A 24,494-nucleotide genomic window follows, 5' to 3' on the forward strand; every position below is an offset into this window, starting at 1 on the left:
GGAATGATGGAGAAAAAGGGGACAAAACAACGCTATCCAGGCAACTACAAATCGCCAGAAAACTATGTCCGATCCGTGATCGTGGGATCTTGCTGCTCAGAATTTGATAAAATCATGTTGCTGTGCCATCTCACCACTATCCACTCCTTCAAGGAGCTCTGGAGACACGTCGTCAAACTCGTCCGAGTCAACATCATCCGAGTCGATCGCATCGTAATCCTCTTCCTCACTAGACTGGTCAGACTCATCCTCATTGTCAGCCGATGCCTCGGCTCTTGCCGCGGCGGCAGCAGCCTTGCGGATTTGGCCAGCACGGTCGACATGGGGCAGTTGGCAGCGCTTCTTAGGGCAGGAGCCAGTGTTGGCGTAATCCGGGCACTCGTGCACATGGCGCTCTTCACAGGAAGCACCGTTCTCGCAGTATCCTAGGGTTGCGAAGGCGCGGCAAACGGGGGCGCCTGGTGTCACTCGCACATGGGAGTAGCGACAATCCGGGTTGGAGCACCGGCCTCTAAGGAAATGCATACAAGTGGGAGAGCGATGGGGTGAGGGCTCGTGGGAAAGGTCACAGCTCATACCGGCACTGCATTGGCCTGTCTGAAGGAAATCCTTGCAGATGGCTACTTTGTTGGGGTCGTGGACGAATGGGCACGCTGGCCCCTTGTAGCATGTACCTAAAAAGGGTGAGTATAAGTTAGTATCCACAAGGAGTGGAGGGGGTAGCGGAGCAGGGCGAGGTCCGTTGGAAAATAAAATACCGGTCGTGGTGAATCTCTTGCAGAGCTCGTTGCGTTTCTTAACGGTAGTCGGATGTCTTAGGTGGCGGTTAGCATAGGCTCGAGGGTCCAACGAGTCGATAACACACTTTTTCGAGGCTACGGCCCCAAGACGGTGGAGGTTGCCATTTTTGCTTCGGACGAATGTCACACCAGCCACGTTGACTCGCTTTGGTGTGGTGTTGGCTGTGTTTGGATCATCTAAGACAGGTAAGCCAGTTCCAGGGACACACAGAGGATTCAAGGATCTCGTACTTGATATCCGAACCAGCTTGCTGCCACCGTGTGTAATCTTGAAGGGGATATCATTCACAAGGATCTGGTGAGCAGCCGCTGGTTGCGCGATTGTCGAAACAGTCGCGCCGGTTCCGGCAGCCTGCGCGTACCGAAGAACTTTGGTCTGCTCGCGCTCAGCGCGTCGTTGTTCCTTGAACTTGCGGGTTTCTTCCATAGCCTTGGCGCGAGCTTGTTTCTCCTTGTCGTAGACGGCGGAGTTGATCAGCTGCATGTGACGATCGCGCTTTGCAACCCAGCCATTGGAGGTTGTCGGTTGACGCGCCTCGCCGTCGTTGTCACTGGATGGGCCAGGAGAAGAGGTATTACTGTGGGCAGATACAGGGGTTCCGTTATTCAGAACCAAAGTACGATTCCGATGAGGCGCCGCATGACGACCTCGTCCTCTGCCTCGAGAGTAAGGTGCCCATCCTGGATGAGAGGGTGCGTGACGAGAAACATATTGCGACTGGTGGGAGGAAGGCTGATAAGGCTGGGAAGACTGGGTTTTGTGCCTGTTGATTTGACCTGCGACAGTGCTCTGTCAGTGATACCTCTGAGACAAAACTGAGGGCGAGGGGAGCTTACCAGCGAGCTGGCCAATCTTGGCCAACAGATCATCATTTTCTGTCATGGTGAGCCGTTGAAGTAAGGGACTGGGTGGTTAGTAGCGGTGTAGGAGGGAGATGGGAAGTTCAAGTTCAGTCTACGTGACTGGGGTTTATGAGAGAAAAGCTGGGGGGAATGAGTGAGCTGCTGAGAAATTGGGAGCTTTGAATGACGACTCGCGCCCATAGCCGCCAGTGGCGTATTTCATCACGTGCGGGGCCTTCCCTACCCAGTACGTCACGTGACTTTATATAGAAACAAACACGGCGAGAAAGTACAACCCAATAGCTATGTCTACTGAGCTTCGACTGAGCTATATCCTGTCGGCATCCTCGATCTCTCATTTACTCGTCAAAATCTACAATGAAACAGGCAACCTCTCTCCAAGGCACAGTGCCACCACTTTGATTATAGCATATTGCATTAACACAAATGTGCATTCACGTCACATGTATTATTCTCGATAGATTCTAAATCTATTACAAATTGTGGATAGCTTCACTAAAGATTCTTTTAGTCATGATCCGTTATCATGCCCGAAGCCATAGGATCCTCCTCCGAAGCATCTTCATAGTCGTCCATGTCTGGCGGCTTCTCATCCTTGACATTGTCATAGGACATGGAAGCATAGTTAGCATGCTGAGCCTCAGGCTTCAACTCCCATGTCATAGCAAAGTCACCCGCCTTGACCAGATGGGCAACCATCTCCAGAGTCTCCTTAAGATAGGATTCGGGCTGTTGTAGCTTGGCCTTGAGAGTTTTGAATGGCCAGTAGCGGAATTCTCGGAAGCACTCGAAGATGCGGTCCAGAAGCTCGTTTTGGGGCATACGAGTAGACTTGTTCTCTTGGGCTTTGGCCTTGGTAGGTTTGATTTGTTGCTGGGAATATTGTTAGAAGGTAAAGAAGCAACCAGCGGGTACTTTCAAAACTTACCACAAAGTGACCCTTGTTCGTGGGCAGGAGAATAGCTGCATTGGTAATGTCAGGGCTGATATCGTCGACATATTGGACCTTCTCCTTCGGCTTCATAGCTTGAATAGCTGCTTTTTCGGAAATCCGTCGTAGTTCTTCGTTCTCGACCGGCAAGAGGTTAAACTCCTCGCTGACTTGTCCGACCAGGGCCGTTTGTTCTAAGAAATGTCAATAAAGCTGCCACAGTCAGAGAACCATGGGCCCAACATACTTGGAACTGTCTTGCGGACGTAGGGCTCCCATTTTTTGCCTTGCTGCCTCCTCCGCGCGTCACGCTTCATAGCTTCGTATAAGGCTGAGCGCTTCTCTCCAAACGATGCCAACCGGTTTTCAGCTCCGGGGATATCCTTTTCCGTGAAAACAAAGGTATTTTGGGTCATATGTGCCGCGTTTGTGGACATGGACTGCTTTTGCAGTGTGTAGTCTTTGGGAATGTCCTCGTTGCCCTCGCGTTTGTGAATTCGCAAGCTGACCTAAAGTATCCAAACAGTGTGAGAATGCGCGGGCTTGGAGATTTGACCGAGAAGATAACATACCCGCTTGAGATCTCCCGGTTCACCTTCTATCCTGATCGTTCCGATTTCAATCTCTTCGTCATCATCCGCATTCTCATCCATTGTCGCCCAATGGTCCCACAGCTGCTGAGGCAGTCGTGAGAGCCATACGTTCTGTGCTGACGCTGAGAAGTCCAGATCTCCTGCATCCTCGTAGATATCATCATCCTCCAGGTCTGCAAGGACTGTCTCCTTGCTGTCGGGGTCGGGCTTGATGTACATAGCATCCGGGTCTGGCTTGACCTGGGCCATGATGACGGTTGAAGAAAGCGAGCGCAGTCGTAATTGGGATTTGAAAAGGAAAAGAATCGGGTTGGCGATCACGCAGAGACAGAGTTGGTATATGCGACGAGAAGAGAGAGTGAACGAGAGAGATGGGAGTGAGAAGGGTGAAGTTGAAGTTACGCCACAAAGCGGGCAGAGAGCTCCCAATTTGGAATCAACTGGCCAGCTGGAATGGGCAGGCGGTGAGTGAAAGAGCCGCTCTATCACTTTGTCTGCGATGACTTCATTGGAGATGTCTTTGTTTCTTTCGAAATGAAAATCGCTATTAAGACGAAGCTAAATGTAAGCCAGCCAGTAGTAACTATCCAGGCTTGCCATTAATCGTCTTAGCATCTCTGGCGCCAATGTCGATATTTGTACCGAGGATACGCAATTGAAACTTGGAGTCACAACTATATATATCTTGCACCGAAGTCAAACTCGACTTGCAACAAAGAAACCCAAACCTACTCACCCGCGGGTGTTTCAAAACGAAATAGTTGCAAATAATACTTTACATCAAATCAGAAGCAGCATCCTCAGGTCCAGTAGCGACCAGCTCTGCTGATGCCTGCCCCTGTTGATGCCATTAATGCTAAACGTCTTCTCCGCCTTTGCTTATCGATAAGCCCACCATCCACTCTCCATCTCCAACCCACCGCATTCCCCAACTCTAGAGCTTCACAGGTCTGAGTTTCGCGGGGCAGCGCCCATCCCTTCTCCTTTCAAAGACACACACCTCCTAACCGACATGGCGTCTCAAAAATTCGCTGCCGCCCTAGCGTCCATCGAATCCCTTTCCCACCAGCCCACCAAGCTCGAACAATACAACAACCTCCTTAACGACATCGTCTCTAGGTCATCCGGCGATGAGCTTGCCCAAGATATTGTCTACTACCTGGATTCTATCCTGAATGAAGATATCAGCATCGCATCCGTTCGTCCTCTACTCGATTCCTTCATCGCTGCCCTGCAAAATTTCGAACCCGAAGTCAAGATCAAGACCGGACAACACGCTGTCACACTGCTACAGACGCGCGCTACATCGGTAGAGGAACAAGATTCACAAATCCGCGAGATTCTCGCCGCAGCATATGAGTCAGAGGAAGAATATAGTGCTGCGGCGCGGGCGCTGTCGGGAATCAACATTGACAGCTCCCAGCGACTGGTTTCCGATGCGGCCAAGGCTCGACTGTGGATTCGCATCGTGCGATACTATCTGGAGGACGACGATACCACCAGCGCAGAAGGATTTTTGAATCGCATTAAGAACTTGCCCAGCAAGCTCGAAGACCACGATTCCAAGCTGTATTTCCAGCTCTCGCAGGCCCGAATTCTCGATGCCCGTCGGCGATTCCTAGACGCCGCACAGGAATACTTTAACGTCAGCTTGGCCCCTGGAGTCGATGAGGGTGACCGACTCGCCGCACTTTCAGCCGCCATTCGCTGCGCAGTTCTGGCCCCCGCCGGTCCCCAGCGTTCACGCTCCCTCTCCCGCCTGTACAAGGATGACCGTGCATCATCAGTAGACGAATTCTCGATCTTGGAGAAGATGTTCCTCGACCGACTTCTAAATGCCGACGAAGTCGCCGCATTCTCAAAGAAGCTTGCTCCTCACCAACTTGCCGTTACTGCCGACGGCACCACCGTTCTCGACAAGGCGGTCATCGAACACAACCTCGTTGCGGCAAGCAAGCTCTACGAAAACATCAATGTCGATGCCCTTGGCGAGATTCTGGGACTCAAGTCATCAGGTGACTTCTCCGCTGGAGAAAAGGCAGAGGCGTATGCCGCGCGTATGGTTGAGCAGGGTCGTCTTCGGGGTCGAATCGACCAGATTGATGGCATTATCTCCTTTGACTCGGAGCTTGCGGCTGGATCTGGTGCAAATGGGGCGAGTCTGCGACAATGGGATCAGGGAGTACAGGAGCTCGCTGAAGATGTTGAACGTGTTGCTACCAGCATTGCCGATCAGTTCCCGGTCAGTAGAGCCTGATCTATGAAACATGAACCCTATGCTGACCTTCTCCTAGGATTTTGCTACTAGCCAGATGGTGCACTGATAGACCAGATACTTTGACGAAATGCTACGAATTGATGCCAACTCCACACCCTCATGACCGTAAATAGTAGCCGCCCGACGATACTTCATCGGGCACCTCGCGCGTCTCTTTCTGTAAACGGTAGTTTCATTGCCCCCCAAAATTAATCTAAACAAGAACCCCGTAGCTTGCTTTCGTTCTCCTGTCTCTAGTAGAGTTGTTGCTAGGATTTGTCTACTCTCTAGCGAAAAGAATATGAAGATCTACGAGGACCATGTCACACGCCCAACATGCTCTAGTGTGAACCACTCGCACATGTTCACTTCTTCAGTACCCTGGTTGAATAGTCTATGTGTGCAGTGCAGTTCCAAAAATATTCTCTGGGCAAAGCAATCTGCCTGACAGTGTACTCCTGCTGCTAAACAACCTAGCTATTTCCCGTCTGCCACAAGGTTCCATAGCCCGAAAAGTCCCGTAGTCTTCACTAGGTCACTTCATCTGTTTCCAGTGTTATTGAGTAGGGATCTGCTGGTAATATGACCCATATCCTAGAAGACTGCAGATTCTTTGCATAGTCAATCCAGATCCCAAACCACTCTCTTCAGCCTTCTGATTCCCTCAAACACAAGACCCACAGACCATGCGCAAGACGTCATATCCGACGCTCGTAGGTAAAGAAGCCCACTCCAGCTCGACATCGCCGCATCCAAGCAATGTATATAGAGCTCCACATCGAGTAGCAGAATAATCCATTGTGCAGAACAACCCCGGGATATCGCCACTGGATTCAAGCCATCAAGGCGCAGCCCGTTAAGATCGAGAGTTGCAGGATACACGCCAGTTCTGATAACAGGGATTCTTCGTTGTTCGAATCCAGTCGACCTGGTCTGTACCACTCGCAAAGCGCGCGTCCTATGCCTGGAGGTTGGCATCCAACATGTTCCGAAGCAGAGCCACCTGCCCGACGGTGTACTGCTGGATCTAGACTACCCATGCCACCTCGCGCTCACCAGCGATCAGCGGCCGGCACAGGTCGCCCATATCCCGGCAAAAAACGGCAATAGCTATCCTGCGTCATGGTCCGGATACGCCAGTTCTGATAACGGGGATTCTTCGTTGCTCGAATCCGCAGCGCGACATGGCGATCTTGTTCTTACCCCGCGAAGAGCCAGTAAATTCCTGGCGTTGAACGAATGCCTACCATGACAGGTGTTCCAGTTGACGTCTTCCTCTCAGTTGTCTTCGGTGGCTGCGCAATATCCATAGAGCGCCCAGCAATTTGGTTGAATCCTCGTCTTTCAGGGTAATAAACTGGTTTACCAAGAATGTCCAGATACGACCTCCCGTCTACACAACTAGAGGGATGTCTCGCCAAAGATTGCATCCAGTGGCGAGGTGGAGGGAGACGAGTGAGTGTTCGAAGGTGGGAATTCTGTGGATTGCGTTGACTGTATCGTCGCCCACGATTCTGCTCAGGGTTCAGTGTGTCTGGGAAGAGAAGAGAAGAGTAACAAAGTTAGGATGTTGATTCCCCGAATTTGGACATGGATTTTGCATGTTCTCCCCTGCCCATAGGTCAGAAGACATGACCGGGTGGTTTGGCTGATACCACTCAGCATGATTCAGGGCCATGACCTGGAATATAAGTTGGTAGCGCCGCAGAGGCTAGTATATAGGTGGGAGAGGATCTAAGGAGGGAGCGGGATAAGTGTAAAGTAGTATAGAGGATTAGGTAGTGAAGCAAAAGAAAGAAGGAAGACTGGCAATGTCAAAGCTGCTTTTAAGAGCCCGAAGGGGTAAGCCAAGGAGACAAATAAAGGGATAGAGTGGTGGAATATTCCCGCGCAAAGGAACAAGGTATAGTCGACATAAAACAAATGAAAGTTATGAATGTAGCTTGCTTTATATTCGGATAATCATAGCGATGGGCGTCCAATAACAGCATATTCCCAGTCGTCTCGTCTGAGCGGGTGCAGATCAAGACCAGCAAGGTTAAGGTTGCATATAAAAATTAGTTTGTACATAGATACATAGATTCATTCCTTGCCACTCTGAAGAGAGTGACACTTCAACGGGCATCCCCATCCATCAACTAAACTCCCATCTCATTATCACCCTTGGCAGCAACACCCATAGCCTCGGCATCAGTATTGTAAGTCTTGAACTTCCTCGCAGGCACCTTCTTCATGAACATTTCATCCAGCTCAGCATAAGTCCGACCGGTAGTCTCAGGCTGGAAGAACCACAGATAAACAAGACAAATAACACAAAGACCACCAAAGATGAAAGAAACCTTAGCACCGAGGTTCGCCTCATCCGGGTTAAACAGATAAGGCAAGACAAACGACCACATAGTGTAAAGCGCATTCTGCAGGGCCAGACCGATAGCAATAGTCTTGATACGGAGTCTGGAAGTAGACACCTCAGCCAAGATGGTATATCCGGCCGCACCGATGGTCATGTTATACCACCAGCAGTAGATCAGGATCAAAGCAACGGTTCCCTTGACAGCACCCGCAGCGTTGGGGTTACCAGTCTGGGATCCGACAACGGCCAGACCACCTGTCAGCATCAGGATGGCGGTAAGAATGGCCAGACCGTAGAACATGAGATTGCGACGACCGACGCGGTCAATGACAAAGTAGGACATGACATTACCGACCAGCGAGGCAATCTGCTGCACGATTTGAAGGCGGAAACTCATCGCGGTACTATACCCAGCCAGCTGCATGTAGTACGTGGAGTAACCGGCCGCGAAGACAACACCGGAGAAAGCCTGGATACTCAGCGGCATGATGGAGATGATAGTGCGGCGCAGGTTAGAGCGACGGAAGCATTCCAGATAGGTGGCGCCCTCGGTTTCCTGGCGGACCTCGTCGAGAGTGGTCTTGATCAAGGCGAGCTTCTTGGCGCTCTCGTTCTCGTTGTAGCCCAGCTTGCGGAAGGAAACGCGGGCCTTGTCTTCACGGCCCTTGGAGATGAGCCACCAGGGGGACTCGGGCATGAATGCGATACCGGCCAAGGCGATGGCGGCGAAACCGTACTGGGCGCAGAAGACGGCACGGTAGGCCCAGCGGTTGGAATAGGTTCCGGTTGAATTGGTGATGAGGGCGACTACGAGAGGACCGATGACATAGGCGAGGGCAGTCAAGCATGTGAGGGTACCACGGAGAGCGAGGGGGGTGATCTATAGAAGCAAGCTAGGCGTGAGTAATATGAAAAACGCAATATTCGAAGCAGATACATACCTCGCCGACATAGGTAACGGGGACCGAAGCCAGAGCTCCAACGGCAAAGCCATTGAGGAACTTTCCACCGAAGAACATCTCATTGGTAGTCGAGACAAACTCCAGGGTGATGGCTGCAACACTGATAGCAAGAGCAATCAAAATGGTCATCTTACGGCCAATAGCATCGGCAATCTGACCCGAGCACAGCGCACCGATGACAGCAGATGCGACGGGACCACCACTGAAAGCAGACTGCCATTTCGCATCCAGCACCCAGCTCCCCTCATAGTAATGACCAAAGTCCTTGCGGAACTCCGGGATACCGGTGACGTTACCGGAAGCCTGATTCTCGAAACTGACGAGCAGAATGCACCAGACGGCGTAGGTACACCAGAAGAATGTCCAGGGGTACTTCTTCAGACTCTGCCATTTGTTCAATTCATGGTCTTCCTGGTTGGCGATGTGACCCAGTTGCTGGTTATCGGCATCCTCGACAAAGTCCGCACTAGGCTTCTCCATTGTGCCGTTGACAAGGAGGAGTATAGTGTATATAAAAAGAGGTATTGAAGAAAGTAGGAAGGGAGTCAAGATGATTCAGTGACACACAGTGAAGCAAGTGATCGACAGAGCAGACAGGGGGTCTTTATGTATCACTCACTCTCCAGATCGTGTCTCAAGATGGCATCTATTACCCCAGAGGTAGAAATGGGACCATCACTAGGTTAGACTATGCCACGCCAGCCCATACTTTTTCTTGCTGGTCTCTCCCCGGGCAAAAAGATGGGGAACTCTGATTGGAATGGAGCAAGGTAAAGGGAAAATGCGGAGGGTTGCACGACCCCAGAAAGAAGATCCCAGTCCAGTCACCAGCGCTCCGGGAAAAAAGCTAATCAACAAAAGGCTAAACGTACCGAGTTCGGCGGGGGCAAAAGAAAAGGGCCTAGAAGGTTTGAAAATGGCGAGGAAGGCAAAAACCTAAGAGACTCCAGCTACAACCAGCCAATGGTGGCCGCGTAAACCCCCGGATTGGTCGTGGCGGTGGGAGTTCCCCGTTTCTCCGTTTTTCGGTCATGCGCGGCCCGATCGTGTTCTTTTCGGGACGAGTCATGGAATTACTCTGAAGAATATGGACCATAGTAATGAATATATGGTAGAGCTAGCATTGAAGGTTGAATATCCTCTTTTTTGTTTGGGTAGGTTACTCTGCATAGCGTCAATGCCGATCGCGCTCTCCGCAAATGTAAGCCGATTAGAATCTGGGGTCGACATCCGGGGTCACTTAGTCACCGACTAGTCAGCTAACTAACTAACAATCCCTGCCCGATTTACTGGACTGCAGGTACATAGAGTGCTGACTTGCTAAACTAGTTGACTAGGGGGATACGCGCCCTTTGGATAATCAGCCGAAGTTCTGCCGTTCAATGGGAAACGAGAACCCCTCTTTACTTGAGGCATTTGCCGGAAGCATTTTCCGGAAGCATTTTCCGGAAGCATTTTCCGGAATGTGGCTGGCTTCTGGATGTCTGTGGTGACTGTGGCGCTTGGGCGAGGCATCACAGGGGTAGAATCAAGAGCCCTGGCGATTTAGGCAGTTCTAACCACTGGCCTCTGCTGGGTTTTGTTCTTGATTTTTGTATATATGACAAGAGTAAAGAGCAGGTTGATAATGAGTTTAGCTTGGGATAGGCATAGGGATGAGTGTTGCTTTAGACAATAGTAACTGGTAGTTCTAGGTCTGCAATTCTTGATGATTAGCTAGGTTCAGTCGATCGTATATCTCTTTAGCAACTATTCAGGATCGGGTGGCTACAACTACTAATTTAGTCTTGCCCGGCTGATCTCCGGCACACTTGCTATAAAACTGATAAGATCATACGAGCAGAAGAATCCTGCAACTCGGCTACCCTAACCGATTCCAACCTCTTCCCGAATTGTATCCACACCTCCACGTTTTTCGCAATGTGGAGAGGACGAGGTGGAACTTCACGGTAAATCGGTCCGATCTCCGTCGGAAGTCCCCCTGACCATGTTATCTTTTGACACAGTGCCCTAATGACTTGAGTAGAATGGAATTCGGGGTAGAATGGAGGTGCGGGGGGCCATCGTCGGCATCGATTGTCCCGAATCCACGAGAATGTCCACAGAACCTGACCCCCAAGACTGTGTTCCAAAATTGTTTCCTTTCTTTTCAATCATGAGAATTTAGATGTTTTACAATTCCCCTTAGATCCTTAGAGTCACTCGCCATGTCTTCACAGCCATCTATCGCGTCCATATCCTTCGAACAGCATGCCTCCGGACTAGCCATTGGAGTGTCGAAACCCCGCATTTCCTGGAGGTTCGCGGCAACCAACGACACAATCCCCAACTGGGAGCAAACGGCATACACCCTCGAAATTTCTCGCGAGTCCGAATCTCCAGAATCATATCATGTCCAGTCATCCGAATCCGTCCTTGTCCCCTGGCCCAGCCAACCCCTCCAGTCTCGCGAAGCCGCCCGAGTTCGCGTTCGCGCCCACGGTGGCTCTGCCAAGGCAACAGAATGGTCCGAATGGACAACTGTCGAGTGTGGCCTGTTGAACCGGCAAGATTGGACTGCAAAGGCAATTACCAGCCCAGTCAAGCAAGCAGAGGGTCCACTGCGACCACTTCGTTTCAGAAAGACGTTCACCCTTTCTGCCGAGGTGAAGCAGGCACGCCTGTATATTACCAGTCTCGGCGTGTTCCAAACTTACATCAATGGTGTTGCCGTGGGTGATCATTGTATGGCGCCCGGATGGACGAGTTATAAGCACCGATTGAACTATGAAACCTTCGACGTCTCATCGCTGCTCATTGCGAATGGCCCAAATGCCATTGCCGTTGAGCTTGCAGAGGGATGGTACGCCACGAGACTCGGGTTCCTGGGTGGTCGAAGATTCCTCTACGGCGATGAGATGGCATTACTTGCACAGTTGGAAATTGATTCGGGAACGGAGAAGCAGACTATCATGACTGATTCCACATGGAAGTCGCATGATTCAGCCTTGATTACCAGTGAGATCTATGATGGCGAGGTATACGATGCTCGCGAAGAACAAGAAGGCTGGCAAAGCAGCCCCTTCGCCGAAGAGTCCTGGGATGCCGTGCGCGAGACCGAGTTCCCTCAAACGGAGCTCGTCTCGCCTAACGCACCACCCGTACGAGTAACCGAGGTCGTCAAGCCAGTCGAGATTATCACGACACCCTCGGGAAAGACGATCGTCGACTTTGGCCAGAACCTCGTTGGGCGAATCGGTATCCCATCACTCATCAAACCAGCCAACCACACCGTAACCCTCATCCACGCCGAAGTCCTCGAAGACCAAGAACTGGGCATTCGCCCTCTCCGTATAGCCAAATGTACCGACACGATCATTTCCACAGGCACTGAGATTCGAAACTGGGTACCACGCTTTACGTTCCACGGCTTCCGCTACGTTCAAATCGACGGATGGAGTCCCCAGGATAGCACCGACCCTCTTACCCTCGACAGTCTCCACGCCGAAGTCATGCACACCGATCTCAAACGTACAGGCTGGTTCAACTGTTCACACCCAATGATCAACAAGCTGCACCAAAACGCTACATGGAGCATGCGTGGCAACTTCCTCTCCATCCCCACAGACTGTCCCCAGCGAGACGAGCGCCTAGGCTGGACGGGCGATATCCAAGTATTTGCTCCATCAGCTAGTTTCCTCTACAACACAGCGGGTATGCTAGGCGACTGGCTTAAAGATCTTTCAGCGGAACAACTTGTCGCACCAAATGCCATCCCGCCCTTTGTCATACCAAATGTCATCTCCGAAGAGCTCTGGCCGGTCTTCCCCCAAGCGATCTGGGACGACGTCACTGTCCTACTACCCTGGACTCTCTATCAAAACTACGGCGACACCGATATCTTGCGTCGTCAGTACCCCAGCATGACAGCATGGATTGACCGCGGCGTGCAACGCGGACCAGACCAACTCTGGGACGATACCCTCTTCCAACTCGGCGACTGGCTGGATCCAACCGCACCACCCGATCAACCAGGCAACGCCCGTACAGACGGAACCCTCGTCGCAGACGCCTACCTCGTGCACGTCACGAAAACCCTCTCCTCCATCGCGACCATCCTAAACGAAACAGCCGACGCAACCCGCTATGAAGCAGACTACCTCACTCTCAAGAAACGCTTCCAAACAAAATACATCTCACCGGAGGGCTACCTAGTCGGCGACACCCAAACCGCGCTAAGTCTCGCCCTAGTCTTCGATCTTCTCGTCACGCCAACACAAATCAGCAACGCGGGCGCCCGTCTCGCCCGACTAGTCCGCCGCGCCCAATTCCAAGTCTCAACCGGGTTCGCGGGGACACCGATTATCACGCACGCCCTGACAAAGGCCGGATACACTCAACTAGCGTATCGCATGGTCCAGGAAAAGACCTGTCCATCATGGATGTACCCGATCACCATGGGCGCAACGACTATTTGGGAACGGTGGGATAGCATGCGTCCGGATGGGAGCGTGAATCCCGGTGAAATGACTAGTTTCAATCACTACGCACTCGGCTCGATAATTAACTGGTTACATAAGAGTGTGGCCGGCGTGAGTCCGTTGGATCCCGGGTGGAGGCGGGTTTTGGTGAATCCCGTTCCTGGGGGGACGGTTACTCAGGCCGAGGCCGTTTATGAGACTGTTTATGGACGGTTGGAGTGTTCGTGGAAGGTTGAGGAGGGAAGGTTTGAGATGTTGGTTGTTGTTCCGCCGAATTCGTGGGCGAGGGTTGTTGTTCCGGGTGAGGAGGGTGATGGGGAGGGACGGTGGGTTGGGTCGGGGAGGTATACTTTTGAGTCGAGATACGATAGTCAGGTTGATTGGCCGCCGAAGGCGTTGGGGCCGCCTATGTTTGAGTTGGTGGATACGTTTGTGTAATGGAGATGTGAAGGTTGATATATGAAATGAGTGATGATGCTTTGAATGTTTAGGATGATACTATTTTACTGAGAATATGATAGATGAACAAGCTTTTATCCGTCAAACTCTGTAGAATAGAGCTAAGATTATACCGTAAAAACAGCATCCGTAATAGGCCTGTATGGTCTTGAGGGCCTAGAACGTTGATCCTGCAAACCAGATAGATAGAAAGGGAATCTGCTTTGTCAATGTGGTTAACTATCTGGCCAGAAATCAATTCACTTCCTCTAGTAACCACCCATCCTTCACAGGAGTTACCACTACGGAAGAGCAACGTATATAGATACAAATTTTCCCTATGCGCAATTCCCTATGCGCAATTCCCTATGCGCAATGTAACAATGCTGGCCTTCTGACTAAGGACCAGCACCCGCTTGACTGTATGTCTGAGATCATGCTGACATTAGAACCGATAGAACAGCGACCATGACGATTGACCTGTATTACAACAGTGTGATCTTCGATCCTCCTGTGAGGTGGAAGCATCGGACCAGGATTCGCAATATGCCTACACTCCAGGATACTGTTCTTTTGATGAACCAGACGATAGCGAACTTGGCAATATTTACGACCCTAGTCATCCACTGAGCAAATCAGCGCGTACTTATTTCAATTTATCAAGAATCTACAACAATGGTGAGCATTCTAGTACCTAGAGGGAGTCTCTATTTCTCTTGGGTTGGAAACATCCCGCCTTCAAATATTTCTACGATCGTTATTACCTTGAGAGGCACAATCAGAGCTTAGAGGCACGGAATGACAAAAGACATTCAATGAAGTTTCTTGGTATAAAGTGGAAACTTGTAGGTGCGCAAAATTTATCTCAGGCTCCCTGACGACCCATAGCATATGAATTATAGGTATCCACGCCGTTCTTTTGAATGGTAACTGAGTCCTTGCTTCGGAGAGATGGGATGAGGATTCAGCTGACATTCAGAATATGCTGCGCAACATGACTTATGATAACCTTTTCTCGATGTGAAACCATATAGCTTTGCAGCCAGATAACGATCCTGGCAAGCACAGTCAGCCGGAGCTATCGATGATAGACTCAATAGTGTATTATTTGAAGCCAAGTCTTGCTGACTGCGGAAATTCGCTGGTCTGCTAGGGTACTAATATCAGAAACCAGTGGAGACAACTGTCGAGATGAGCTCGTTCGATTTGATCACTCTCATCTTTCCATGTTCGCGGGATACAATGAGAAAGGAGAGAAGAAATCGGTGGACTTGTAAGAGCTATCAGGTGTCAAGTCATTGATAAATCTGAGGGAGTTGCCAATATGAACGGACATATTTCAACAAAAACCCAGATTAGCTGTCCTGGCGAGAGCTGCTCCAAGAGCTATGACTGCGAGAACTATTTTGTTAAAACGGACTGTATCTCACGGAAATGTCAAAGAACCGGCATAAGAGAACAGCCAAATTTGTCGGGCGATGTTGTGGTTGCATGATGGAAAGTTTAAGAATGTCGACGGCGTGGATGTATCTTCTCATTTTCAGGAGCATCCCACTGGCAGAGACGTGGCAAGGCTCAGAGCTGAATACTGATCCCGCCATCTCTCTTCTTCATGGGTTGTTTTGTGGCGAATGATTAACTAAGTGGTCCCCTAAATCTTCGGTCATTTCATGGATAGTAGAAATACCAGCTTTAGTCGTGACATTGTCTAGTTTAGCACCGGTAGCCTTCGGGTACAAACGGGAAACAGCTCCCATCGAATGTCCCTCTCGACGGACATGCTTTTGGCATGAATTCGGAGAATGTTTGCTCGGCCTTCGTACGGCAAGAGATCGACAGCATATAGCAAACACATGAAAGAAGCTAATTCTAGCATTTGATACTGCTGTTCAAGTGTGACAAGAATAGCCAGAAGTTACTATAATACAAGATGCTTTCATGTCATGTGTTCTCCTTAAAGCTCTCTCCTACGAAGTGTAATAGGCCGAAGAGGCATGATCTTCTGTAGAACTACGATAATTTCATTTAATTCTCTAATTAACAGATCGATTGATAAATTAACACTCCCGCCCTGTGTAACCGCTCGCTAATCTGGTTTACTGTAGAGTTGCCTAGAATATTGCGATTGCACGAGTGTCTAATGAGTACAGTGCCGACCGTAATTGCCTTCCATCTCTAGAAACATAGAGATACTCTGTCAAGATATGTAGGATTGGTATAGACTAGTATGCATATGGACGAATGAGAACTATCGGAATCATACAGAGAAGGTTGATTGATTGAAGAAAGGAAAAGGACTCGAACGAATGGGAAAAGGGGCAGGTTGAGCTGTCCCATGGCGGTGTAACTAGGTATTCAAGTGACCATACCGATGGTCAAAGGTTACCCGTATATTACATACAAATACATAGGAAATTTGGGATGGAAGTGACCAATCCGAGGTCACTGTAATGAATCTCTCCACTTTTCCACGACATACTCTTTCAAACCCTAGTCACGGGATACGCTAAGCCTAATATGGCTATTTCCGTAAACACAGATTTGTTCTAGGGTTGTATGGTAACAAGAATGGAAGGATGAAACTGTATAGTCATGTACTGTTACATGTCTAAATACAACCCGTATCCAAAATAACCGCTCCCCTCTAAACTCCCCCTAACCCGCAATAGGGTAGTAACCATTCGGGGGTTAACCGGCAGCCTTTCGATGGCCTAGCGGGGGGGATACACCCACATGCAGGAATACGTCAACAGGTTACAGGGCCTTTCAGTTCAGGCGTCCAATCTCTCTATCGATCTCTCTAGTATTGCCTTACTATGTATGAGAAGACTGTATATGGAATGATAACGTGAGGAGTAGGTTTCGAACTCCTCAAGAAACAGTCTTGACACAGATCTGACTTGGTGCTTTTCCACCTTACCTGATCAACAGGCTTTCTCCGCTTCAAGCAGTTATCTTAACAATATCAAGGTGCTCGATGTACCTTTTATCCACTATATCTGAAATTGGTATAGTCTGTTGTGCGGACGCGCAAATTGAGGTGCGAGTAGCCTTCATAAACATTATCTCGGGTGCAGGAGATTCTGGCACAGGTTCTGGCAAAGGTTCTGGCGTATGGAATTCGGACCCAGGGAATTCGGACGTAACTACTTCAGCAGTAGCTGAACCGGTGTTAGCCAGTACATGAAGCTCTGGGGCACTAGCTTCTGGCATATCTAGTATAGGCGTCGTGTATGCCGGGGCATCATACTGTATGCAGGCGCTGAATAGCCAGGTCTATATCTAGGCTCATAGTCAGGCGCACCGTAAACCGGCTCAGCAACACTGGGCCCACTACCAGACTCTAAAGGTGTAATCCCGGGAGTACCACCTAAAGCGGGGGCGGCCTCCAACCTAGAAGTCTCAAACCCATGGGGCACTCAACCCCGGAGCGCTCGGTTTACGGGCCATGGCATGGGCCAACCTCCGGGGCCTCAACCTCGGTGGTATAACAGGAGCGGGCTATATCGCAAGGCCGTATAGTGAGAAGCGGGTCTAACCCATTACAATCTTAACCGTGTTCGCTTAAGGAGTTCGAAATTGGAATAGGATGATTGACCCAGGTCAAATCAAAATAGGGCATTTCTGGAAGAGGTGGTATGATAAGAGCGAGCTATCGGCTGTGAAAGTACCTAGGCTAATTGATTATATAGTGTAAATTGTCACGGGCCAGTGCCCGATATAGGTAACGTGTATCACGCGACCTTGGCATGTTGACGTGGAGAACGCGCGGGATAAACTTCCCCTCCTTAAGCTTTTTGTAAACAGCATGTTGGCCTACTTAGATTGAATCAAGTCTTGCTTCAGCCCTTCACATAAATCGCTTTTATCTGGTCTAGATATATCCCACCTGTAATAGGCTTCCTCGGAGAAGCCGAAAGGCCCTCAGAGCCGAGTCAATTACAGAGCTCTAAAGTTCGGTTATTTAAACCGTTTAATACATATTTCTATTATGGCTGATTGTCATTTGGATCTTCTGATTTGGCTACGCAATAGCTTAGCCTTTGCGCTAACGAGTGTATAAATAAGATAGCTAGGAGGCATTTGAGCTGAGGCGGCCTCATCTAGGCTCTCTGACCTGTGCTTAAACTTTTGGTCATATAAAGCCATCTTATTCGTACAATTTCTTCTGCCTTTCTCTTGGTGGATCAGATTTCAATTGCTCATATACTTATGGCAAGCTAGGTGTAAGCCATCGACATCATCCATGGTAGGTTAAAATCTGGGGATCAACCTGAACCGACGAACCACCGCCATTTTTAGTTTTTGTCGCCCTAGACAGAAAGAGGCAAACGGAAACGTCTATGCTATAGCTACAGAATAATTTGGTTCGACTAATCAGCGACTGTGCAGATAGTACCGTACTGATTCGGTCGAGACTCGGAGCCATCCAAAAGCCATATCTGGCCGTATCCCGTCGTCCCTACTTCTATAGTCGCTACATCTCTCTCCACCGGTTATTTTAATAAAATAGGCCTAGATATCTAGCTATCGTCCCTGTGACTTAAGTTCAAGATGTATCTTATCAACTTAGGGGGCATCGCGTGCTAATCACAGGTGTATGACGTTACATGATCATCGTAAAGCGGAAAATTCTTGGCGGCCCATTCATCCAATAAGGCACCGTTACCATGGTAATCTTAGTGCCGGAACCCGGGATACCGGTTCGATTTACGGGACTAGGCCGATCGATGGTTTCCGAGTAGCTAAGTATAAAAATAAGTTTTCTAGAGGCGGGGGCTTATACGGGGTCTATGATTATAGTCGTGTGGCTCACGCGGTAATTCTAGCCCGGTCGAATGTGGCGAGTTGAAATGATGCGCCCGTTAATAAGGAATGACGACCTCCTGCTCTGTAGCGTGAACGAATAGGCCTCCAAGAATTTCCCGCTTAACAAGCACTTATAATTGGTGTAGCCTAGGTATTGCAGTCGTGCCCCACGAGTTCTATAGTCCCCCGCTAGCAGCATGAGTCTAAGTCATAGGGGCGACACTTTCGCAATTAGGCCTATTCTCTTAAGATAACCGGTCAAGAAACATAGAGGAACATAGAGTGACAAGAGATACGGACATGACCAAATGTTGGCCAGAGTAGGCTTTGGTGGCAGACAGCCTCGACATGATCGGTGCCGTCTCTCAAAGTGTACCGCCGAAACTTATAGATCGGATGTCAAACAATAAAGTTGCACTTAGAAAATTCGAACCATTGTGCCCATGATGCCGGTAATGTATGAGCAATCGGCCCTTCTGGCCACTCTCCTATCACGCGCGAGAGTGGTGTGATAGCTCAATATGTTTTCGAAGGAACAGGTGTTCTGGATTAGGTTTGAAAGCGATATTAGAAGTTATAAATAATCGTTCTGTGTCCACCTTAAAAGTTAACTCGTAAAGAGGATTTCTTCGTTTCTAAGATATACAAACTCTTCTTGAATATTCGTGGGTACTACATACACCTCGAGGGGTAATATGAAAATGAAAGCACCATCGATACTCCGTCTCGGCTGGGTGTTAGTAGTGGCACTCGTCGTAGTCGCGGGCGTATCCGCCTTTCCGACACCAGCCTCAGCTGCGGGCATAACGCTCAGCAAGAGGCAAGGCCAGGCGGGCACAACGCTGAGTGAGGAAGTGACAGCCAAAGGGCACCGGACCCGGACATTCACGTGGTCAATCAACAAGGTGGCTAACCCAACCACACTCGATCTGGTCCAGGGTGGCAGCGGCACCGTGACCTACACAGTGACACTGACCAAGGACGACGGCACTGTCCACACCTGGATCGACGGGGAGGTCTGCATTACCAACGGTGGCAGTGTTCCAACTGAGAACCTCGTATCGACCCTTAAGGTGACGCAGCCGCCGTCCCAGGTGGTCATATTGAGTACGCCGCTTGACACGTCGGCTAAACCGGTCCTAGCTGCCGGGGAGAGCTACTGCTACCCCTATAGCATCGACATCCCGTCAGCAAACAGCAACACCTACAAGGTGAACGCCGATACGACGATTACCAATCACTCAGGGCACTTAGGAGAGCCGTTTGGGCCGAATGCGGCCGCCACCACGACGATTCCAACGACGGAGACGCTTGTCCATAACACCGTAACGGTCTCCGATACCCTCGGGGGCCCGCTAGGGGAGTTCTCTGATGACCATACGGTGACCTACACCCATACATTCGACTGTGGTAATGCAGGAGACAATCCCAACACCGCCTCCATCACCTACGACGACGGCACGGCCGGGCCGTCTGCATTGGTGACGGTGACAGTTAAGTGCACTGCCTCCGGCGGTTGCACGCGGACGATCGGCTACTGGAAGACTCACCCCGACGCCGTCACCCCGCTGCTACCGATCTGGCTCGGCACAGAAGGCGGGGCGAAGAGCGTCAAGGTAACCACGTCAAGTCAAGCCGTCACAATCGAGAGTATTCCCACCGCTAGCAACGGAATCGATAAGCTTTATGCGCAGTTGCTCGCAGCGAAGCTCAGCATCAAAAATGGCGCGGACGGCTCCGCTGTGACAAGTACCATCCAGGCTGCGGATAATTTCCTCGCCAATACAAATAGCGCTGACTGGGCCAGCCTCTCCAATGCTGTCAAAAGCCAAGTGAATGGCTGGGCCACCACGCTGGACAATTATAACAATGGTATCACAGGTCCAGGTCATTGCCCCTGAACCTGAACCACTTATGAAGCTTTTTCGGCAGCAAATATGGGGTATTAGTTTAAGCTGTGCATGTCATCTGTTGTTAAATGATTGAGAATGAATGACATCATGTTTCACGGTTTGGATGCGAGGGATTATGTTATGTGACTTTTGCTTCGGCCAAGAAAAAGTGGGTTCTTTCTTGTTAGTACAACGACCGCATATTAACGTCGTTTGTTTTAATGTCCTATGCGGGAGGCCCTACTGTATCCATTATTCAGCTCGTTTATGATTATCCAATCAATATTTTGCACAATTCAATTAGCATTTCTTCTGCCACGCGCATACTAGTGCATACATTATTCATAGCTTGACAAGTTAACATAGTGCTTGTGGTCTGGCACCGAGATCTCCCTGTATTCGTCGCACTGATCGATGGACATGCGAAACTTCTAGGAGAGGAGGCATACTGCCAATTTGCTTCCGATGGGTCGATTATCCGAGGTTGATCTGCATCGTCACCAAAAGAGCTATAGGTCATGGTGAGTATGTCTAGAGGAGGGGTAACCTAGAGCTATACTCCGTAAGGGGGTAGCTAGGTATGCTAAAAGATATACGTACTAGCTAATTGGAAAGGCGAAAGAAGTTACCATAGCAATGTAAGTACGTTATATCCTAGCCTTCGCTTCCAGGAGCACTAGGAGCAGCACAGCTAGCATCGGAGGCCTTTATCAAACGGGGAGGCAAATTAAGACCAAAGGTGCCGGTCAGTCTGAGCATTAAGGTGAGCCATCAGGTTGCTCAGGGCGGCGAGGCGACTAACTCATTCTGTGCTCCGGGAGCCGATCATTTCCCGAGGCGGTAGTTTTACCGTTACCTATTTTACTGATGAAGGATCTACGAAAGTGACAAACCACGATATTAATGCGAAGGAAAGTTCAAATAAGTAGTATAGCTCAGTTTACGCTGCAGCCTGATAAGTCATGATTGAATGCCCACGAGGCTCGCTCTAAGAACCCTCCTTCCCCCACTTTACAATCCTCAATTTAACAACCCCATTCTATCATCTCTCCATCCGCACTACAATGCCGAAGGTATAATCTAAAGTATTACAATGCCAAACATCTCCCCAATCTACAACATTACCAGCCACTCGGGCCACCCCACCTTCACCCTCACCTCCCAATCCATCCCGCACTTAAATCTCCGCCTCCGTACCACATCCGACATCCCCAGCGTAACAGCCATCCTAAACAACAAAGCAAACTCACAGTTCGACAAATCCATCTCTACTGCTACACCCGAGGAATTAGCTTCCATTGCTGAACGATGGACAACCGTCACCAAACCATTGACGTACTTCAATTTTCTCATTTTTCATAATGAATTCAAGGAACCGCTCGGTATTGCGGGGTTAGGTTGGATTGGGCCTGTTCATAGCAATGACGACAAAGATGACCATAGCGAGAATGAGCCGCAAGGAAGAGCTGGTGCAGCAGGTATAATACTTCAACCCTTCGCGGGGGGAAAGGGATACGGGTACGAAGTTTTGCGGATGGTCTTTGACTATGGGTTACGCGAGTTGGGGCTTGTGGAGATTCGGGTGGGCAGTTATTCAGGGAATGTTGCGATGCGGGGGTTGATGGAGGGCAAGTTTGGATTTAGACCGAGGGATGCGGGGGTAAACGGGGAGGTGGATGAGTTTGGGAATAATCTTTTGTGGATTGTGAGGAGGGAGGTGTGGCTGGGGGTTAATAGGAATAGCAAGTAGGTCTTCTCGGGATGGATTGCTGGAGTCGCCAAAGGGAAGGTCATCTATAGCCTCGATTGAGGGGGATTGCTGCATAGGGAAGTAGCAAATTGGAGACTGTTCTTTATACATCTCAAGGCTCAGTCACTTGCTTAGCCTGCTTCCCGGAGTAGTGAAGAACAAAACGCCCCACTATGGACTACCTCCAAACTCCGAATCTCCCCAGAAAATAAATAGATCATCACGTCGTATCATTGTCCAATCCCAGCACAGCTTCACTCTCGCTGGACTTGCACATCCTCAGACGCATTAGAGTCACTCTCCGGTGTAATCGCAATATCAGTCTGAACCTTGATATTCAACGGATGCAAATCATCCCCTAAAAGCCTCCCACGACCCATCACACCGCCGGTACGCTCGATCCGCGCATTATACATACCCGCTTCCATTTTCACATACTCCAAATCCGGGGATCGCGGACTCGACTTAGACAGGAAATTGGAATTGCTCATATCGGTATTAATATAATACGGGCGATCGCTGCGATTCGATCGATTCTTCAGCTTCAGAGCCGGGAAGAGTCCACGAATAATCGGGAGACAAGAACAGATCAAGCCAACAGAGGGCTCAACATGTGTCCAGAGGGTAGCCTGGTAAACGGTGTACGTAGGATCAGACGGACTAATCCAGAAGAGCACGACGATCCGGTAGATACTGGCAAAGCAGACAAAGGTACCCAGCGCGAAGACACCATTCAGCGCGAGCTTATCTTGCCAGGCACGATGTAGATTCCAGATCATTGGGATTGGGAGGACGAGAATGACAAAGTCCATGAGGACGTTGAACGCTTGGTTGACGATGAAGAAGAGGTTTGCATCGAAGCATTGGCCCTCGATGCTGTGGTCCCAGTATGCGCGTAGTGGACGGCATTGGCCCGCGCAGGCGAGGAAGATTCCCGTTCCCCATGCGCCGATGAGGCAGTTTAGGCCAAAGGTGAAGGTTTGGAAGCGTGGGGTTGTAAATACGCGGCGGTAGAAGCATATTATGGAGACTTTGATAGCGGGGCAGAGGAGGAAGTAGGTGAATTGGTTGGCGAGGAAGATCTAGAAGATGTTAGATGGGTTTATGCACGCTGGAAGTAGGTGATTGATACCTTATAGTAGTTCATCAAGGTATCGGCATCGAGATCTTTAACGTGGGCCCCGTTTCCTCCGATAGAGCACCCTGAATACCATCAGCTTGAACAAAAACCTATGAACCCCTCTGGAGAATAACTCACATAGCCCCAGCTCTATGAGCATGGCAATCATCAACACCATGGATATGACACTAAGATAGTCATCCACACCAAATCCAACTCTCCTTTGCAAACGGGCGACAACTCTCAACACGACTGAGATAAAACACATGGCCACCAAAACGGTGACGATCTCGATCATCTGCCAGCCTCGCGCACTCGGAGCCATAGTGTTCACAGCCAACCCTTATTCAAAAACAAAATGAATGACAAGATTCAATGGAATCCACAAAGCAGGAGGGTGCAAGTCACAGGAAAGAACGAAACTCCCGGGGAAGTAAATCTCCCAAGCGTCCTCCACCATAGATATGTAAAAGCCGAGTCCACCACAACCTCTATACCACACACTCCAACCCGACACGCTTCGGTACTGTCCATCCTGGAACAATCTGAAAGGCGCACTGCTCCACCGTACCCGTCAATAATTATCAGCAGGCTGACCTTTCACATCCAAGATGTGCGCCTCGCGTAGGAGATCTCCGCGAAAGTGGAGGCCACTATCGTTCCAACTTCCAGGTTGACCGATGGAGCTAGGTAAATACGTGCTAGTACCGCGCTGACTTGGTTGGGGGCCCTGTCAGATAGAGCGAGAATTTGTGGTTCGCCGGTATTTAGTGCTGCACATCTTCACTGAGAAGGGAAGGCTGCGGCAGTGGTGAATTTGGAATGACACATGTTTTTTGTTGGAGATGTTGAGTGGAGATAGAGGTGGGTTTACTGGGTCCAGTTTGTCCTAGTGGGTGGGTTCTGCAGGCTCAATCGGGAAGGACGGGGCTGTGATCGCCATCTGATATGGTGAGTGTGCCATGATTTGCTTTGCTGAAAAAAAGGACCAAGCCAGTCATGTAGGTTCAAGATAGAGAAGTGACCGGTTACCTAGTATCCTAATACATGGTAGTTTATTACCAGATGTGTATGTTTGGTGCTTTGCACAAGAGTGGTATCTATAGATCGGGATCTGTCCTAGATTCATGCAAGTAACCGGCATTCCAGATCCAACTACTTTACAACCTCTACATGTATATTTATTGCAACCCAATCTTGGCCATAAACCACGTTGCACCATTTCACTGATCCAGATAATCCACTCTTGATCCGCAGTGACAGGT

General features: G+C 49.8%; 9 protein-coding genes across 9 annotated transcripts; 5 read left to right on the top strand and 4 right to left on the bottom strand.

Moving 5' to 3' along the window:
• Positions 1 to 96: 96 nt before the first annotated feature.
• Positions 97 to 1,683, bottom strand: N7496_012275 (CCCH zinc finger protein; the record flags this gene model as incomplete). Its single annotated transcript, XM_056705188.1, has 2 exons — positions 97 to 1,577; positions 1,638 to 1,683. The coding sequence occupies 2 exons, from the start codon at positions 1,681 to 1,683 to the stop codon at positions 97 to 99; spliced, it is 1,527 nt and encodes a 508-aa protein (XP_056549086.1).
• Positions 1,684 to 2,171: 488 nt separating this feature from the next.
• On the bottom strand, positions 2,172 to 3,437 carry N7496_012276 (transcription factor IIF subunit TFG2; the record flags this gene model as incomplete). The annotated part of the gene is made up of 4 exons (XM_056705189.1): positions 2,172 to 2,537; positions 2,593 to 2,789; positions 2,843 to 3,104; positions 3,168 to 3,437. The coding sequence occupies 4 exons, from the start codon at positions 3,435 to 3,437 to the stop codon at positions 2,172 to 2,174; spliced, it is 1,095 nt and encodes a 364-aa protein (XP_056549087.1).
• A 1-nt stretch (position 3,438) lies between these two features.
• Positions 3,439 to 3,660, top strand: N7496_012277 (uncharacterized protein; the record flags this gene model as incomplete). Its single annotated transcript, XM_056705190.1, has 1 exon — positions 3,439 to 3,660. One exon carries the CDS (start codon positions 3,439 to 3,441, stop codon positions 3,658 to 3,660), a length of 222 nt encoding a protein of 73 aa, XP_056549088.1.
• A 540-nt stretch (positions 3,661 to 4,200) lies between these two features.
• On the top strand, positions 4,201 to 5,512 carry N7496_012278 (PCI domain-containing protein; the record flags this gene model as incomplete). The annotated part of the gene is made up of 2 exons (XM_056705191.1): positions 4,201 to 5,430; positions 5,483 to 5,512. 2 exons carry the CDS (start codon positions 4,201 to 4,203, stop codon positions 5,510 to 5,512), a joined length of 1,260 nt encoding a protein of 419 aa, XP_056549089.1.
• Positions 5,513 to 8,691: 3,179 nt separating this feature from the next.
• On the bottom strand, positions 8,692 to 9,240 carry N7496_012279 (Myo-inositol transporter 1; the record flags this gene model as incomplete). The annotated part of the gene is made up of 1 exon (XM_056705192.1): positions 8,692 to 9,240. One exon carries the CDS (start codon positions 9,238 to 9,240, stop codon positions 8,692 to 8,694), a length of 549 nt encoding a protein of 182 aa, XP_056549090.1.
• Positions 9,241 to 10,967: 1,727 nt separating this feature from the next.
• Positions 10,968 to 13,658, top strand: N7496_012280 (glycoside hydrolase family 78 protein; the record flags this gene model as incomplete). The annotated part of the gene is made up of 1 exon (XM_056705193.1): positions 10,968 to 13,658. One exon carries the CDS (start codon positions 10,968 to 10,970, stop codon positions 13,656 to 13,658), a length of 2,691 nt encoding a protein of 896 aa, XP_056549091.1.
• Positions 13,659 to 19,168: 5,510 nt separating this feature from the next.
• Positions 19,169 to 20,368, top strand: N7496_012281 (uncharacterized protein; the record flags this gene model as incomplete). Its single annotated transcript, XM_056705194.1, has 1 exon — positions 19,169 to 20,368. The coding sequence occupies one exon, from the start codon at positions 19,169 to 19,171 to the stop codon at positions 20,366 to 20,368; it is 1,200 nt and encodes a 399-aa protein (XP_056549092.1).
• Positions 20,369 to 21,452: 1,084 nt separating this feature from the next.
• On the top strand, positions 21,453 to 22,109 carry N7496_012282 (GNAT family N-acetyltransferase; the record flags this gene model as incomplete). Its single annotated transcript, XM_056705195.1, has 1 exon — positions 21,453 to 22,109. The coding sequence occupies one exon, from the start codon at positions 21,453 to 21,455 to the stop codon at positions 22,107 to 22,109; it is 657 nt and encodes a 218-aa protein (XP_056549093.1).
• A 254-nt stretch (positions 22,110 to 22,363) lies between these two features.
• Positions 22,364 to 23,554, bottom strand: N7496_012283 (uncharacterized protein; the record flags this gene model as incomplete). The annotated part of the gene is made up of 3 exons (XM_056705196.1): positions 22,364 to 23,191; positions 23,242 to 23,312; positions 23,368 to 23,554. 3 exons carry the CDS (start codon positions 23,552 to 23,554, stop codon positions 22,364 to 22,366), a joined length of 1,086 nt encoding a protein of 361 aa, XP_056549094.1.
• Positions 23,555 to 24,494: the final 940 nt, after the last annotated feature.

This window comes from Penicillium cataractarum, assembly GCF_028827025.1.
Source record: "Penicillium cataractarum strain IBT 29864 chromosome Unknown utg000010l, whole genome shotgun sequence".
Classification (NCBI taxonomy): Eukaryota; Fungi; Ascomycota; class Eurotiomycetes; order Eurotiales; family Aspergillaceae; genus Penicillium; species Penicillium cataractarum.